Source organism: Phocoena sinus, chromosome 6, assembly GCF_008692025.1.
Source record: "Phocoena sinus isolate mPhoSin1 chromosome 6, mPhoSin1.pri, whole genome shotgun sequence".
Taxonomy (NCBI): domain Eukaryota; kingdom Metazoa; phylum Chordata; class Mammalia; order Artiodactyla; family Phocoenidae; genus Phocoena; species Phocoena sinus.
The window spans coordinates 49,589,865-49,604,194 of NC_045768.1; the positions used below are offsets into that span (position 1 = coordinate 49,589,865).

General features: G+C 38.0%; 1 protein-coding gene across 4 annotated transcripts in view; it reads right to left on the bottom strand.

The window, feature by feature from the left end:
• Positions 1–4,442: 4,442 nt before the first annotated feature.
• The window catches only part of MAMDC2 (MAM domain containing 2), a 166,269-nt gene continuing 156,381 nt past the window's right edge, over positions 4,443–14,330 (bottom strand). For 2 of the 4 annotated variants that reach the window (XR_004350384.1, XM_032634940.1), the window contains exons 12-14: positions 10,842–11,101; positions 5,595–5,679; positions 4,443–5,465 (exon numbers count right to left, since the gene is read on the bottom strand). Coding sequence is in view for 2 of the 4 variants with exons in the window: in XM_032634940.1 (XP_032490831.1) it covers positions 5,401–5,465; positions 5,595–5,679; positions 10,842–11,101 (410 nt within the window). In the remaining 2 variants the exon portion in view is untranslated. The remainder of the gene's footprint in view (positions 5,466–5,594; positions 5,680–10,841; positions 11,102–14,330) is intronic. The other 2 variants (XR_004350383.1, XM_032634939.1) reach the window with 1 other exon arrangement.

Consider the following 14,330-nt stretch of genomic DNA (forward strand, 5'->3'; position numbering starts at 1 on the left):
ATTTCTGTCATTCTTTCTCATGAACATATTTGCACATATGTAGCAATGTTCAAAACAGCAAATGTCATTACTTAATTGGGTTTATTACAGGAATTCAAGGGTGATTAAATATTAGCAAATCAAATCAATTAACATGATTCTTCATATTGAAAGATTTCAGGAGAAAGATTGAAGCAGGAAAAAAAATATTTTCAACACACGTTCATGGTTAAAATTTCTAGGAAACTATGAGTAGAAGAAAACTTCATTTAACCAATAAAAGGCAACACCAGAAACCTTCAGCAAACTCATATTTAATGATGAAATGTTTAGAAATGTTCTCAGGTTCTGGAACAAGTCAAGGATGATACTATCACTGCTTCTATTTAGCACTATATTGGATGTCTTAGCCTGCCAGATAAGAAAATAAAGCAGATAGAGGAGTTGAAAAGGAAAAACCAAAATTGGCCTTTTGAAGAGAGCTGACCTAATAGCAAAAGAAAATTGTGGTAGGCAGAATAATGGCTCCCCAAAATGCCCACATCCTAATCCTTGGAATGTGTGAATATATTACCTTCCATGGCAAAAGGGAATTTTCAGATGTGATTAAATTAAAGATCTTGAAAGTGGGGTGATCATCATGGACCATCCAGGTAGGCCCAATATAATCACAAAGGTCCTTATAAGAGGGAGACAAGAGGGTCAGAGATGTTAGAGTGATTGGCACAGCTGGATGGGGGCCATGAAGTCTTGGGTATCTAATTATGCTGTTTGTTGGCAGCTGACTTGTGCTTCTAGTGGACTGTTTCACTAAACGTTTTTGTGCTTTTGGATGTGAGTCCTTCCATGCAGTTTTATACATGGGAAACTTGTACAGCCTGGGTTGAATGCATGGCCTTCCAAAGAAGCTTTATATTTGTTTTTACCAGGTTGCCCCAGGTGGCCAGTGACATATTTTTAAGTTAAATTTTTAGTGTGTGGATTTCCAGACCATGAAATTTTGATGGACCAAAGAGAATCTTTATATCCTTCTGTGATTTTTGGAATCCACACACATATTTGTACTAAACTAATGCCTTTTGATTTGAATTTGTTTATTTAGTTCAGCAATATTTGTTGAGTATGCTAGCAGAGTAGGTACATAATTGAATATGCAGCCATTCTTGAGGAGATGGACGTAAAAGCAGGAAATTTAGGTTTAGCATGATAAATCTTGCAAGGGGTATGAATACAGGTAAGCAGCAAAGAAGAACCATTAACAATGGCTGGAATGGGAAGGGCAAAGTGGGCATTTGCCCAGGTGCTGGTTAAAATGAGGCCTTGTATTGCGAGTAATAATTTTTAAAAAAGATGATAAAATGACAAAATCATATGGTTGCTTTATCCTTAAGATGGCACTATAACTCACAATTCCTTGTAGAGAAAGGATACATAAAAAATAACTGTGATTTATCCAAAAATTTCGTTCACCCTTATAATATAAACTAGAAAGGCTTTGTGGTGTCAGGACACTAAGGGCTTGTATGTATTATTTTCATTTAATCTTTACAGCACCCTTAAGAAGTAGAGACAAGTATTTGCCCCATTTTTCAGATTAGTAATAGGAGTCAGAGATGATGTGACTTGCCTTCAGTCACAAAGCCTATAAGTGGCAAAGCCAGGATTTAAACTGAGACAGCCTGAATCTGGAAACCGTGCACTTAACCACTATGTTTCCCCTCTTTATAGTAGTCCACGTTGAAAATGCCACAATATTAGAATGACCGGTACGAAAACCCTCCCCCCACCTCCTCTGGCCCCCGTTCTGGTTAAATCACACAGGAAAACAAGTCCCTTGCATGAGAAGAAGTCAAAGAACCCATGCCTTAGCCCCCAGATAGTGACAGAAGACATCGGGCACCCGGAACACTGTGTTAGAGCTGGTTCTCACCGCTCTGCCCAGACTGCAGTTGGAGGCTTGTCCTGCCCTCCCTTGGCAGATGCCCCTCCTAAGCCCTCCCTGGGCATCTGGTCTCATCGAACTTAGCGCTCTGATTGTGCTGACAGGTTTACATCTCTATTTTCCTCACTAACATGTAATCTCCATGCTTAGTATAATGCCCGGAGCATAAATTTCTCAACAAATCTTTGCTAAACATTTTCTTCTTCCACATTAAGCCAGACCTTGCATCAGAGTTACTATTTTCCCAGTAGCCTCTCCTTTGCTCCCTTCTATACATAATCTCCAACCCAGACAGCAAATTATAGGAGAGAAGGCAATTTGTGTGAAAAAGTAGTTTCCATCTGAAGGACTTATGTGTTTAGGTGAGAATTGGAATAAATGCTAAGCCTGGGTTTAAATGGTTAAGCAGTATTTATTAGCTAGTATGCCTTCCCCTGGGGCATTTCTAAACCTGAGGAAATGATACTGTGCTTACCGTTCTTCCATATTTTCATCCAGGTGAAGTACAGTTAAAATGAAGGCCAAGGCAACCTGGAAAAGGAAGAGAAGTATCCGATCAGCGAATCCTGCAAAAGGGGCATGAGTAAGGGAGGGTAAGTTCATCTGCTCACCTTCCACTTCCTCTCTTCTCTTCTATGAACTTCAGGTTGTTTCTCAGCAACAGTTGGTAATAGTTACCTCCTTCCTTTTTGCCCTAAGTCAATAATTAGCCCCCAACCCCTGCTCCCCACTCCACTTCCCAAAGCTAGTGCTCCAAGTAGTATCTCTGGTTTGGCAACCTTCAGAGCAATTTTGGTAGCCAATAAATCCTCTTGAGTGAGGGAAACTTGGAACCTTTGGTATTGGGGATGGAGTTGGTAGGAGAGTTAGGAGGTTCAGGAGACAGTCTTGTGAGGATTACAGCACAGGTTTGGCAGTGTTGAGTAAAAATTCAAACGAGCCGATTGTAAAGATCTAATTGGCTTTATTGAACAATTCATGAATTGGGCAGCAGCCCATCTAGCAAGTAGAGAAGAGCTCCAAGGAGTTGTATAAAGTGGAAGCCTTTTATAGACAGGAGGGGAAAGGCAAAAGGAGAGAGTGGATTACTTCATCTTCCCGTGAGGGATGGGAAGGGCCTATGTGGCTGATTACCTCATTGGTGCTGACCAGAAAATTCCAGACTGACCTGTTAAGACTACAGTCCTAGGGGAGGTTATAACTGCAGTTAGGTTACCTACTAAGTCTTGGTTTGCTGATGTGGGGCTTAGCACGAGTGACTCTGTTTTGGGCTTGTTGTTTCTTTTTTTCAAGAACAGTGAAGCAGATCAAGGTACAAAGCCAAGCCCTACACTAGCTGCTGAACTTGGACAGATTTAGTTTTCCTACTTACAAAATGGAAATATCACTAGCTCTACCTCATGGATTGTTGTAGGATTAAATGAGCAAATACATGTAAAGGTCTTTGAACGATGTCTGAAAATAATAGGTATTCAATAAATGTTAGCAATGATCATTACCATGGATTTATGTAATCTGTAAGCAAGGAGTCTGGTGAATGACTTCATTCCTTCACCACATATTATAAATCCCTTATTGTGCACTACATACTGTGTTAGGTCCTGACACAATCTTCAGTTCTTTATTCAGCAAATATAACTAAGCTCTGGACAGGAATAATGCTTTGAAGAAATTATAATGTCTAATATGCTGATGAATTAGTCAACATCTTGAAATCTTCCTTCCCCAGTGTTTCAACTCTGTTTAGGGATGTCCCCCCATAGGTAATTAATCATCATAAATAGAAAGGATTTGAGTTACAAAATTTTGCTTTACTATAAAAGTTTATTTTATTTTCTCCATGAACTTCAGGATGTTTATTTTGTATAGTGGAGCATTTTTTGTTTTCTAAGTAATGTGGCATTTGAGGAGCTATAATGCTTTTTACAGATTAATTTACGGGTTTTGACATTCTTGAGTGGGAAAGCCTCCCAAATCCATGAGCACAGTGGATTTTTGGCCACACAAAGCAATTAAGAGGTTTGGGCTTTAGGGTCAGAGAGACCTGACTGTTAAATTTCTCCACTTAACAGTGGTAAAATCTTAAGTAATTTTTTCACTTTTCTGCACCTTGGCTTCCTTATCTATAAAAAGGGATAATAATATATCCACTTTGGGGGATGTTTGGTGGGTTAAATTCATTCATTCAAGTATTTATTTGTTGAGTACCTACTATATACCAAGACATTCTTCTGGGTACTGAAACTACAATAGTAAATAAAACAAGAAAGAGTTGTTGTCTTCACAGAGTTTACATTCTAATAAGATAAAATTTGGGAGAAAATTGAGATTATGTGAAATAAAACACTCCTTAAAAATTAATTATTGCATCCATGTTCGCAATGCTTATGTCACACATAAAAAGGCTTAAGAAGCATTTAAGTGTGGCACAGGAGAGATTCAAATTAGAATTGGCAGTTATACAGTGAAGATAATTCTGATAAAGAAAAATAATGTTGAAAAAAGTTAATTGCTAATGAAGAGATTTTCAAATTATTTTTTATTAGGTAATCATAATTTCATAACAGCTGTTTGGGTATACAAATATGTATATACAATTTTCTAAACATGTAAATAAAAGGCAGTAGTCTAGTATATCTGCTTGAATTCATATTACTCAAAATATTACCAAAACATTTACTTTAAAAATCAGTAAAATTGTTTAACCCATTATAAAAATCTGGGGGTATGTGTACATAAACATTTTTAAGCTTGCTTTACAAAAAAAGAGTGCAATTTCTATCCAAGTGTTCAGAGTGACTTTCAAAAGTAGTTTAAAGGGGGAAAAAAGAAGGTAGCATTGCCTTGTAATACAGCATTAATTAATACTGACTTATACCTTGGGACGTTCATGAAAGATCCTTTGTTATCACATATGGTAAAAATATTTAAAAATTAATACTCCATTTCTATGAATAAAACATAGAAAATAAGACTTTATTTTCTTAGATTAACTTGTTACTGTGAAAAGCTGCATTCATTCTGCAGACATTACTGACACCTCACATTATTACTTCAAAAATATTTATGATACTTGAACTTCAAAAGAAAACCCACAAGACCTATTCTCCTCCCAGTACATTCACTGAATGCAGATTTAAGTGAGCACATCTCATTTTGATTGTGCCCTTTATTTGCATACTTTAAAATGACTACAATATAGTACATTTGTATTTTTAACTGGTACCAAAATTAAGATGAATGATCTAGGCAAAACCAGCAGCCTGTACTTCTAGTAACAGTTGTCATATGCAAAAAAAAAAAAAAAAAAAAAAGCCCTGAGTCAGTATTTTTTGCAAAAGTAATGAAAAAGAGTGCTCTGAAGTCATTTTATAACTTATGAAATGGTTAAGACTGTCCAGTATTCATTTGTTTTTTTTTTTTCATTTTGATTGAAGAGAGGTATGGCTTTGTTTACTTAATCCCATTCAGATCATTCCTTAATACTCAATTTCATTTAAGTCCTCAGAATATCCCGATGAGTGCTGAGTTATATCTTCCATTTCTGTCAGGAAAGACAAATAGACAATAATAGTTTTCACTGCAGAAAATACTTAATTTGCATTTTTATGATTTGAGACTATTGCAAAATCCCTTTTCAGTCAAACTTATATAATTGTAAAAATACTGTTACCCGCACAGGATCCTGCTTGAAATTTAACATCATCAATGGCAATATCACTTCTTATTGACACTCCCCGAATGGCTTCAAAAATTATCTGAAAAATAATGAAGTTTGAATTTAGAAATAGAGTCATCCTGATGAAACAATGCTGGTCAAGGGCAAATCCAGGCTGTATGGGTCTGGAAGCCTAGATTGTTCTCAGGGGCCCCCTTTCAGGAAAAGAATACAAAATCACCAATTCAAATTTAGGTACAAAAGGGAATATTTATTTGAAATTTAAAGAAATTCACAAAAATTACTGGAGCCTTGGAGATTCAAGTTCCTTTCTTCTGAGACGTTTTTAGGCAATTTCCCAGAAATGCCCACCTAGAAATGCCTCCTGGTGGTGACCTGGTTTCCGTCCCCACCTAGAACATTCTATTCCCGGTACTCACAGGGCCTATGAGAGTGAGGGGCCCAGAAGCCTAAGCTTCCTTAGGCTCTCCCTAAAGCTACCTTCATACTAGTACTAGGTGGGAGAATTAAAATGACGGATGAGACCCAAGTATGAACAGCAACATATAACAATTAAATTTACCAAAAAGACAATGGGTCACTTATCATGTTAAATACCATAACATCCAAGACACAGCCCAAGAAAAAGAGGAAACCAGTTTCATGACTTTAGATCCTAGAAGAAAATAACTGATCAAATATTCAGGTTCTAAGGAAAATAGATCATATTACCAGCTCTAAGGCTGCTCTGATAACGGTTAATAAACCACCGAATACTCCAGGGAGGCTTGTAGGTAATGAAAATCGTCCAAAAGACACATTTGCTCTACTCATTTTATGAGCAAATGACTCCCCATTGGACTAGTTTATGATTTAAACTAAATCAGAGACTATAAAGTGGATAATTAATAGGCACATGAAACTGTCTTGAAATTAATGACTCAAAGAAGCTTTAACGACGGAAATGTTGCAAAATAACATTAATAGAAATTCTAAAGATATGACCCTAAACAAGAATCCAAATAAATGGCAAAAAGAAGAAAGAATGTCCTAACACATCTTGATAGGAAGATATATGAGTGTAGTTACTAAGTGTTTTGGTTTTCTGGACAACAGTAAAATCTGTTTTTTGACTTCCACCTCTGCAATGGAAGTATAATAGGAAAATCACCTGATGGAATTATACCCTGAATTGTCTTCAGTTGGGCCAAACACTTGATTTCATACAATCCTCTCCTTTGCATTTCCTTCATATTTGAGTGATCACCATTTTATAGCATCATGATTGCCCCTTTGTATTATTCCCCTATTTGTATCTGTAGAAATTCTATTAAATAATTGTGGTTGTTTTAGAATTAGATAGAAATATTATTTTTTTCTTTCAGTTTAAGTATATTATTTTTTTCAAAAGGTTACTAAGTCATTAGCACATAAATACTTATTGTTGGGACTCCACTACTTGATAAATGGAACATTAGCTATCTTTTGGTCTAGGGGCACCAGGAAAAAAATTACTGAGATTAAGGGTACCATGAATAAGAAAATTTGAAGACCTGGTCTTAGCTCAGTACCCAGCACATAATAATTCCTACTAAATGTTAGGCAGTATAATGAACAATATGAATGATATAAATATTTCATTGAGCTGAGAATTTGTCTAACACTCTCTTTCAATGGTATCAAAATATAAGAAATCAGGGAGGAAAACACCTGAGAGCAGAGGAGGAAAGGTAAGCAAGGGATCCAAAGGAAATAAAATCATTTTGTGTTTTTTTTTTTTTTTTTTTTTTTTCATTTTGTGTTTTTGATCAATGGTGAGTCAGGTTCTGCTTAGCACTTTAATAAATCCCTTAGGAAAGGACATGATTAAAATTTTGCCACTTAATGCATTTTTTTCTACAAAGAAAAAAGTCTGATGACTGGAATATCATCCAGAGGCCACCCAGGTGTTTCCCCTATAGGATAAATCTCAAATGATGGCAGTACTACAGCATTCTAAAAATCACCTACACCTGCCCACCACCACTAGTGATGTACACATTTACTTCTCTAGTTCTGTGCATTTTCCTGATCTCCAGTCTCATAGCCTACTTTTTACTTGACACACCCACTTGGATGTCTGATAGACATCAAAAGCTTTGCACATCAAAAACCAAACCAGACCAAACCAACTGTTAATTTCCCTCCTGCACATACTGCCCTCACTCCTCCAGATCTGCTCCACCTAAGGTCTTCCTCATCTCAACAAAGAGTGACTCCACTCTAGCAGTTGCTCAGGTCAAAAACTTTGAGGTCATCTTGACTCTTTCTCTCAAACCCCACATTCCACATGGAAGGAAGTCCTGTGGGCTTCTGATGACATCTCACTTCTGCTGCACAGCCCAACCCACCACTCCTACTCCTCTTGCAGGAGCCCCCAGAGTCTACTCCACTGCAGCCTACTGTCCATGTAGTACCTGGAGTGATCGTTTTAAAATATAAATCAGACTGTATTACCTTAAAGCCATCTGACGGTTTCTCATTGCTTTTGGAATAAATTTCAAACTCTACCATGTCACCCAAGGCCTTACATGAGTATTCCCTGATACTTCTTTGACCTCATTACCTGATCAGCTTGACTTATTCTTTTTCATAGCACTTATTAACACCTGATGTTACATTGTATATTTTTGTTTCACATTTTCTACCTCTCTACCACTAAAATGTAAACTAAAAAAGAGTAGGAACTCTATGCTATGTGCATTGCAGTATCCCTGGCACTTAAAAATAGTAAATGGTCAATAAATATTTATTAAAAGGAGATATTTTGGCCTCATACTATAGGATCTCAGTCTGGATGCCTGATGTAGCTATTGAGATTACCAAGTCTGCCATGGTTATAAAGACCAGAGCTATTTGGGAGAGAATATATTTTTAGAAACAATAATAGTATCTTTTTATAGTTTGGTACTTTAAAGTTTATAAACCCTTCACAAGCATAATCTCATTGGACCCTCACTCTAACTCTGGTGATATCAGCACGGCAGGCATTATTACCCCATTTTGAAAATGTATAAACAGTCTCAGAGAGGATAACATTTCTCCAAGATCACTCAGTGCTTGTGGCACCCAGGGCAATGAGTGTATTTTGGGACTTCTATGGTGGGAGGGAACGTAGAACAGTGGCTTAGAGATACAAACTTTGGAACCAGTCAGATCTGGGATTGAGTTCTCACTCTGCCACTGACCAGCTGGAGATTTAGTTTTCCCCATCTTTAAAGAGGAGCTATAATATCATTTGGAAGAACTCATGCACAGCTCTCAGCACCGTAAGTACCTGGCACATAGAAGATGGCCATTTGCACATGAGTGTCTCTGTGTTTTATGAGACACTAGGACGTTTTGGAGAACCTAGTTCATCGTGGTCTCCAGACAGTCCTGAGGGAATCACAAAATCAAGAAGAAAGTTCCTCATGGCAGATTCACATCTGTTCCATTCTGAGCCAAAGGGAATGGTCTGGAATCTTCTTTCCAAATTGAGAGCTGAAAGTCTCTCAGGTCATTCCTCACCTTTGAACTTGAACACCCCAAGATGCCACCCCAGGTGCCTCACTACTTTGTGCTCAAAAATATTTTCAAACAACAAGCCACCTAGCAAGTCTAGTATATGCAAGGACCTGTACCTGGCCCCCAGGTTAGATGCTGGGAAGTCACCTGTTCCATAGAACTCAAATTCTAGAGCTCTTCTGCATCAGCATCATTTGGGGCTTTTAAAAAACATCTGTGCTCAGGCTCTACCTGAGAGACTCAGATTCCTTTCTCCCAATAACAGAGATTCTTCATCTTTAGAGTGCATCAGAATCACCAGGAGGCTTGTTAAAACATAGATTTCAGGGCCCTAATCCCCAGAGTTTCTGGTTCAGTAGTTCTGAGGTGGGGTATTTCAGGTGAATTTCATATTAGGTGCATATGCATTTAGGTGTTGCTGCTGGTCTCAGGACCACACTTTGAGGACATTTGAATAGGGTAGGAGTATGAGTGCCCTGATAGCCTAAAAAATTAATTCATCATCTCTGAATGATGATCAATGATATCAATAAGTTCCTGAGTGATCCATTTTCCTTCTGTAAGCAGATATTAAATCACTATCAAAATTATTCCTGGGGCTTTTTTTCTTTGCTAAAGTTTTAGATAATTTTATCCATGCCGAGATAATGGGCCAACAGTAAATAATGGCACATCTTCCCTCTGTCATTTGTTCTTAGCAATCCAGTACCCTAGATGGCACTGTAACCTGGTCACCCGAGCTTCTGCAATTCATTCCCACTTAGATCTGCAGAAAATTAATTTTGGTTAAGGGCTGGTGTAAAATAATGTCTTTCTTTTGGATACTTCTTCCTTAAATCTTCCTTTAAGATTTGCTTAAACCAAGCGGCCAGTGGTTGAAGTTGAGGGGTGCTGGTCCAGAAGCAAGGATGAGGAGGAAGTAGGGCTTTTAGCTGAAGGTCACACCTGGAATTCTATACAGCAATTTCAGGAATAGTCAGGGGTCTGATGATATCTCCCCAGAGCTTTCTGGAGCCTTGGCTCACGGCAGGCAGGTGAAGTCAGTGGCTTTCAGGAGGCTGCTGCTGATTTCTAGACTAACTGGCTGCTCAATCTCACCCACTGGAATTGAAAAGGCTCTTTCTTATTGCTGTCCAGATTCCCTTATAATTGGGATCCTGTAGGATGGAGCTCTTCTACTGCCCGTGAGAAGACCCAAGGGGAGACCCAGGACATAGGATCAAGACTAGTTTCTTCTGCATCAGTGCGGACAGAGGCTTAAAAATTTACTCTGGACCACATACTCTGTTAAATAGAAGCTTACAACAAAAGCCCTTGTGTGTGGCTAATGATGAGTGAAAGATGCAGCTGCAACAACTAATTAGGTAACACCATGTTTAGAAGAAAGAGAGACTCTGTTTTGGAAGTTTGCAGGGTACACAGAATATACCTGACACTCAGAATGCACCAAGACAAAAATAGATACACTTTCATCACTGAGTTGCAAAAATCACTTTATGCATAAATACCCAAAGCTTTCTCTTTCTGCCTAATTTCCCATTCACTGCTTAGGTTCAGTCAATATAGACTAATTATTTTTACTCTTAAACAAGTACTGCCTTTATCTATGACCCTGAAAAAGAACAAAACATTCTTGATGGTAGCAAGAAAAACAATGAGCATCAGAAGGTTAAAGGAACATTTCCCATCACTTGATTCTTATCTCTTTTGGCTTACCTGGTGTCGCCTCTCACAGGTGTACTCAATCAGCACTCGTAGCCAGGAGATGCTCTGCTCACCTCTTCTTCTCCATAAGAGGGACTCTTCACTGTCACCTTCCTTTTTCAAATAAACATTCAGGAGGCCAGTCCCTGCTCCATACATGTGGTAGAAAAAAGTCAAGCAGTGTTTTCCAGTGACTCCTCGTAGAGGCCTGGACAAGAGTCGTGCTTTTTGTCCGTACACCATGTGGGAAGCCTCGATGTACATGTAGTAGCCTTGACAGCAATGCAACGTCAGGTATTGTTAAAAAGGACACTAATTATATTCGCTTCTTTCTCTTATATATACGTGTATATTTTTCCAGATTATTTTCCATTATAGGTTATTACAAGATATTAAATATCGTTCCCTGTGTTGTACAGTAAATCCTTATTGCTTATCTATTTTGTGTATAGCAGTTTGTATCTCTTAATCCCATACTCCTAAGTTATCCCTCCCCTCTTCTTTCTCTTTTGAGTAGTGTTCTTGGAAACAAATCAGAGTCAATGGATGACTTGACTACAGTACTGATAAAGGATTTATAATTTTGGAGAATATGTATAATCCAAGGAGGATAAATATGCTACAAAATTTAGACCATCAAAATAAGTGTTTTCATGTAATAATTTATAATTCAGTTTAATATACAGGAGGTAATAAATATACTAGTATTGTGCCACTGAGGTGGCAATTAACATATCAGAATTTATCCTACTAATTCGTGGACAATACTCTGAGCTTCTATACACTGGTTTAGGGGAATAGTCAGGTAGATCTGGGTTCAAGTCTTGGCTCTAACATTTGTTGTCTGTGTGACTGTGGTCTAATGGATTATCCTCTCTGAACCTATTTTCAATTTAAAAATAAGGATTAATAAACCTTGCTACAGAGGTGTGAGAATTAAATAATGTGTGCGACATATGCTCACATGTAATACATATTCAAATATGAGTTTCCTGTCCTGCCCTCTTTCCTGAGGTTTTCTGTGACACTTCTTGAAAATATAATTATATAATATTTAATATAATTATATATGACATTTTATATATTATATATCTTATACTATATACTGTACATCGTATACATGTTAATTATATAACACTTTACATTTCCATTTTCCTTTCCTAACTTTAGTTTGCTTTTTAATTTACTGGTTTCAGGCAGAAGCAGAATTAGTTCACATGTAAATAAGGCAGTGGTGTGTTGGAGCCTGTTTCCACTGGCTCCCAACAATCAATTGTGTGATTTCTGTTGGTAGGTCCAAATGGCTTCACATTGGTAGTTTGAAATGGGCCATGATGGAAGTATTTACACCACAGAAATGGGACATAACTACGGATCAGCCCTCCCCACAAAATTGAGCTGGTTGGTATTAAATAATTACCATGAAGCTACTGAAACAGGCAATATATTAATAGTAATTTCTAGAATAATACAGCCATAATATAATTCTGTGCACCTGTGGCTCATTTTTAAAAAAGCCATGCACTCTACATAAGAAGCTCTTAATCTTTGCTCATTTGATGAAAACTTTATATCTCTTCTACCTGAAAAAATATGCACAGGTTTTTGTATGTGATTTCATTATCTTCTTTGCCAATATTGATCTTTTTACATACACAATGTAAAAATAATTTTTACATAGTGTTATCTATTATTTCACACAAAAATTAATGGCTGCATTGAGGGAAGAAAAGAGATCCCAAATAATGCATGCAAATGAAATGGCTTCTAGAGCATCTTTATAGTTTGAAGTTTAATCAATGAGGTCCATTCATTTCCCAAAAGGCAGTGCGTGAGATACCCCAACCAGAACTGATCAGAAGCTCCACCTACGCTCCTTCAAGGCACTCCTCCTCTTCCTTTCCCTCATTTCCGTAAAGACCTGAGAATCCTACACGCTATTAAAAGGGTGGGAGAAAGAGTCCTACCCAATTTGGTCTTATCAAATAGTGAGCACTGTGCAACCCCTTCCCCCAGCGTTTCACTCAGTAAAGTTATCACCCTGAAAAACTGGGTGATCAGACTCATGGGGTGTGGGCTTTGTCAACCAGTCATCCCCATGACCTGCTCTAAAATATTGGGAAAATATTGTCATGTTTCTGGTGTGCTCGCCAATGACATCCTCATTACTAAAACCAGTGGTCAATTTTCAGTCCTGGTCATTCTTGTCATCAGTAGCATTGGACAGAGTAGATCACTCCTGCCTCCTAGAAGGACTTTCTTATCTTGGTCTGTGGGAAGCTGACCTCTCCCGGTTTTTCCCCCACCTCACTGCTTACTCCTTTGCTAGTTCACCCTTTCTTCTCTGACTTCTTGACCCTGGAATGCTCCAAGGCCCAGTTTTTGAACTTCTCTATTCTCACTCACTCCTTTGGTGATCTCATCTTGTTTCATGGCTTTAAATGCTCTGTGTTGTCATATCTCAAATTTAAATTTCCAACCTCTTTTCTGAAATCCAGACTTGTTTATTTAAAGTGCCTAGTAGACATCTCCACATATTGTCAAGTAGACATCTCAGACTGAACATGTTCAGAATGAGGCTCCTAACAGCCTTGCCCTAAAGCCTATCCTAACCTTTCTAGTTGACCAGGCCCCAAACCTGGCCATCATATGCCACTCTTCGCCTCCTCTCACTCTTCACATCCAGATGGTCAGGAATTCCTGTTGGTTCTACCTTCAAAATATGTCCAGAATCCAGTCATTTTTCTCCTCACCACCTCCATTGCTACCCCCTGGTCTGAGCCAGTATCATTTCTCAGGTGGATTAATACAACACTTCCTAACTAGTCTGCTTGCTTTTACCCTTGTTCTCTGCAATCTAATCTCAACATAGCATCCACAGTAAACCTTCTAAAACAAAAGTTAGATTTTACCATTCCTCTGTTCAAACCCTTCCATTGGCTCAGCATTTCACTCAGAGTGAGAGCTGAATGCCTGAAAATGTTTAGGGCCCCATACGATCTCTTGCTCATTCTCTTAGCTCTCTGACTCTACCACCTTTCTCCTCACTCACTCTGGGTTGTGTGGTCATACTGAGTTCTCTACTGTTCCTGGAATACAGTAGGTATACTACCACCTCAGGGCCTTTGTGTGTCCTAAACTCTGCTTAGAATGGCTTTTCTCTCATATAGTCTCAGGTCTCACTCTCTCACCTCTAACTCTGCTCAGATATTACCTTTTCTATTAGGCCTATTCTGACTACACCATTTCAAATAGCAATTCCCTTCCTCTGGCACCCCTCTTTCTCTATACCCTAATTTATTATTTTCCACACCATTTAATTGCCTCTTAACATACTGTATGATTTTCCTATTTTTTATGTTTGTCTCCTTCCTCTGGAACACACAAAGGCAGAGATATTTCCTTGTTTACTTCACTATGCCTCCAGGTCCTAGAACAGTGCCTGGAACATAGTAGATGCTCAATAAATATTTGTTGAATGAACAAATGATTTTTTTCCAC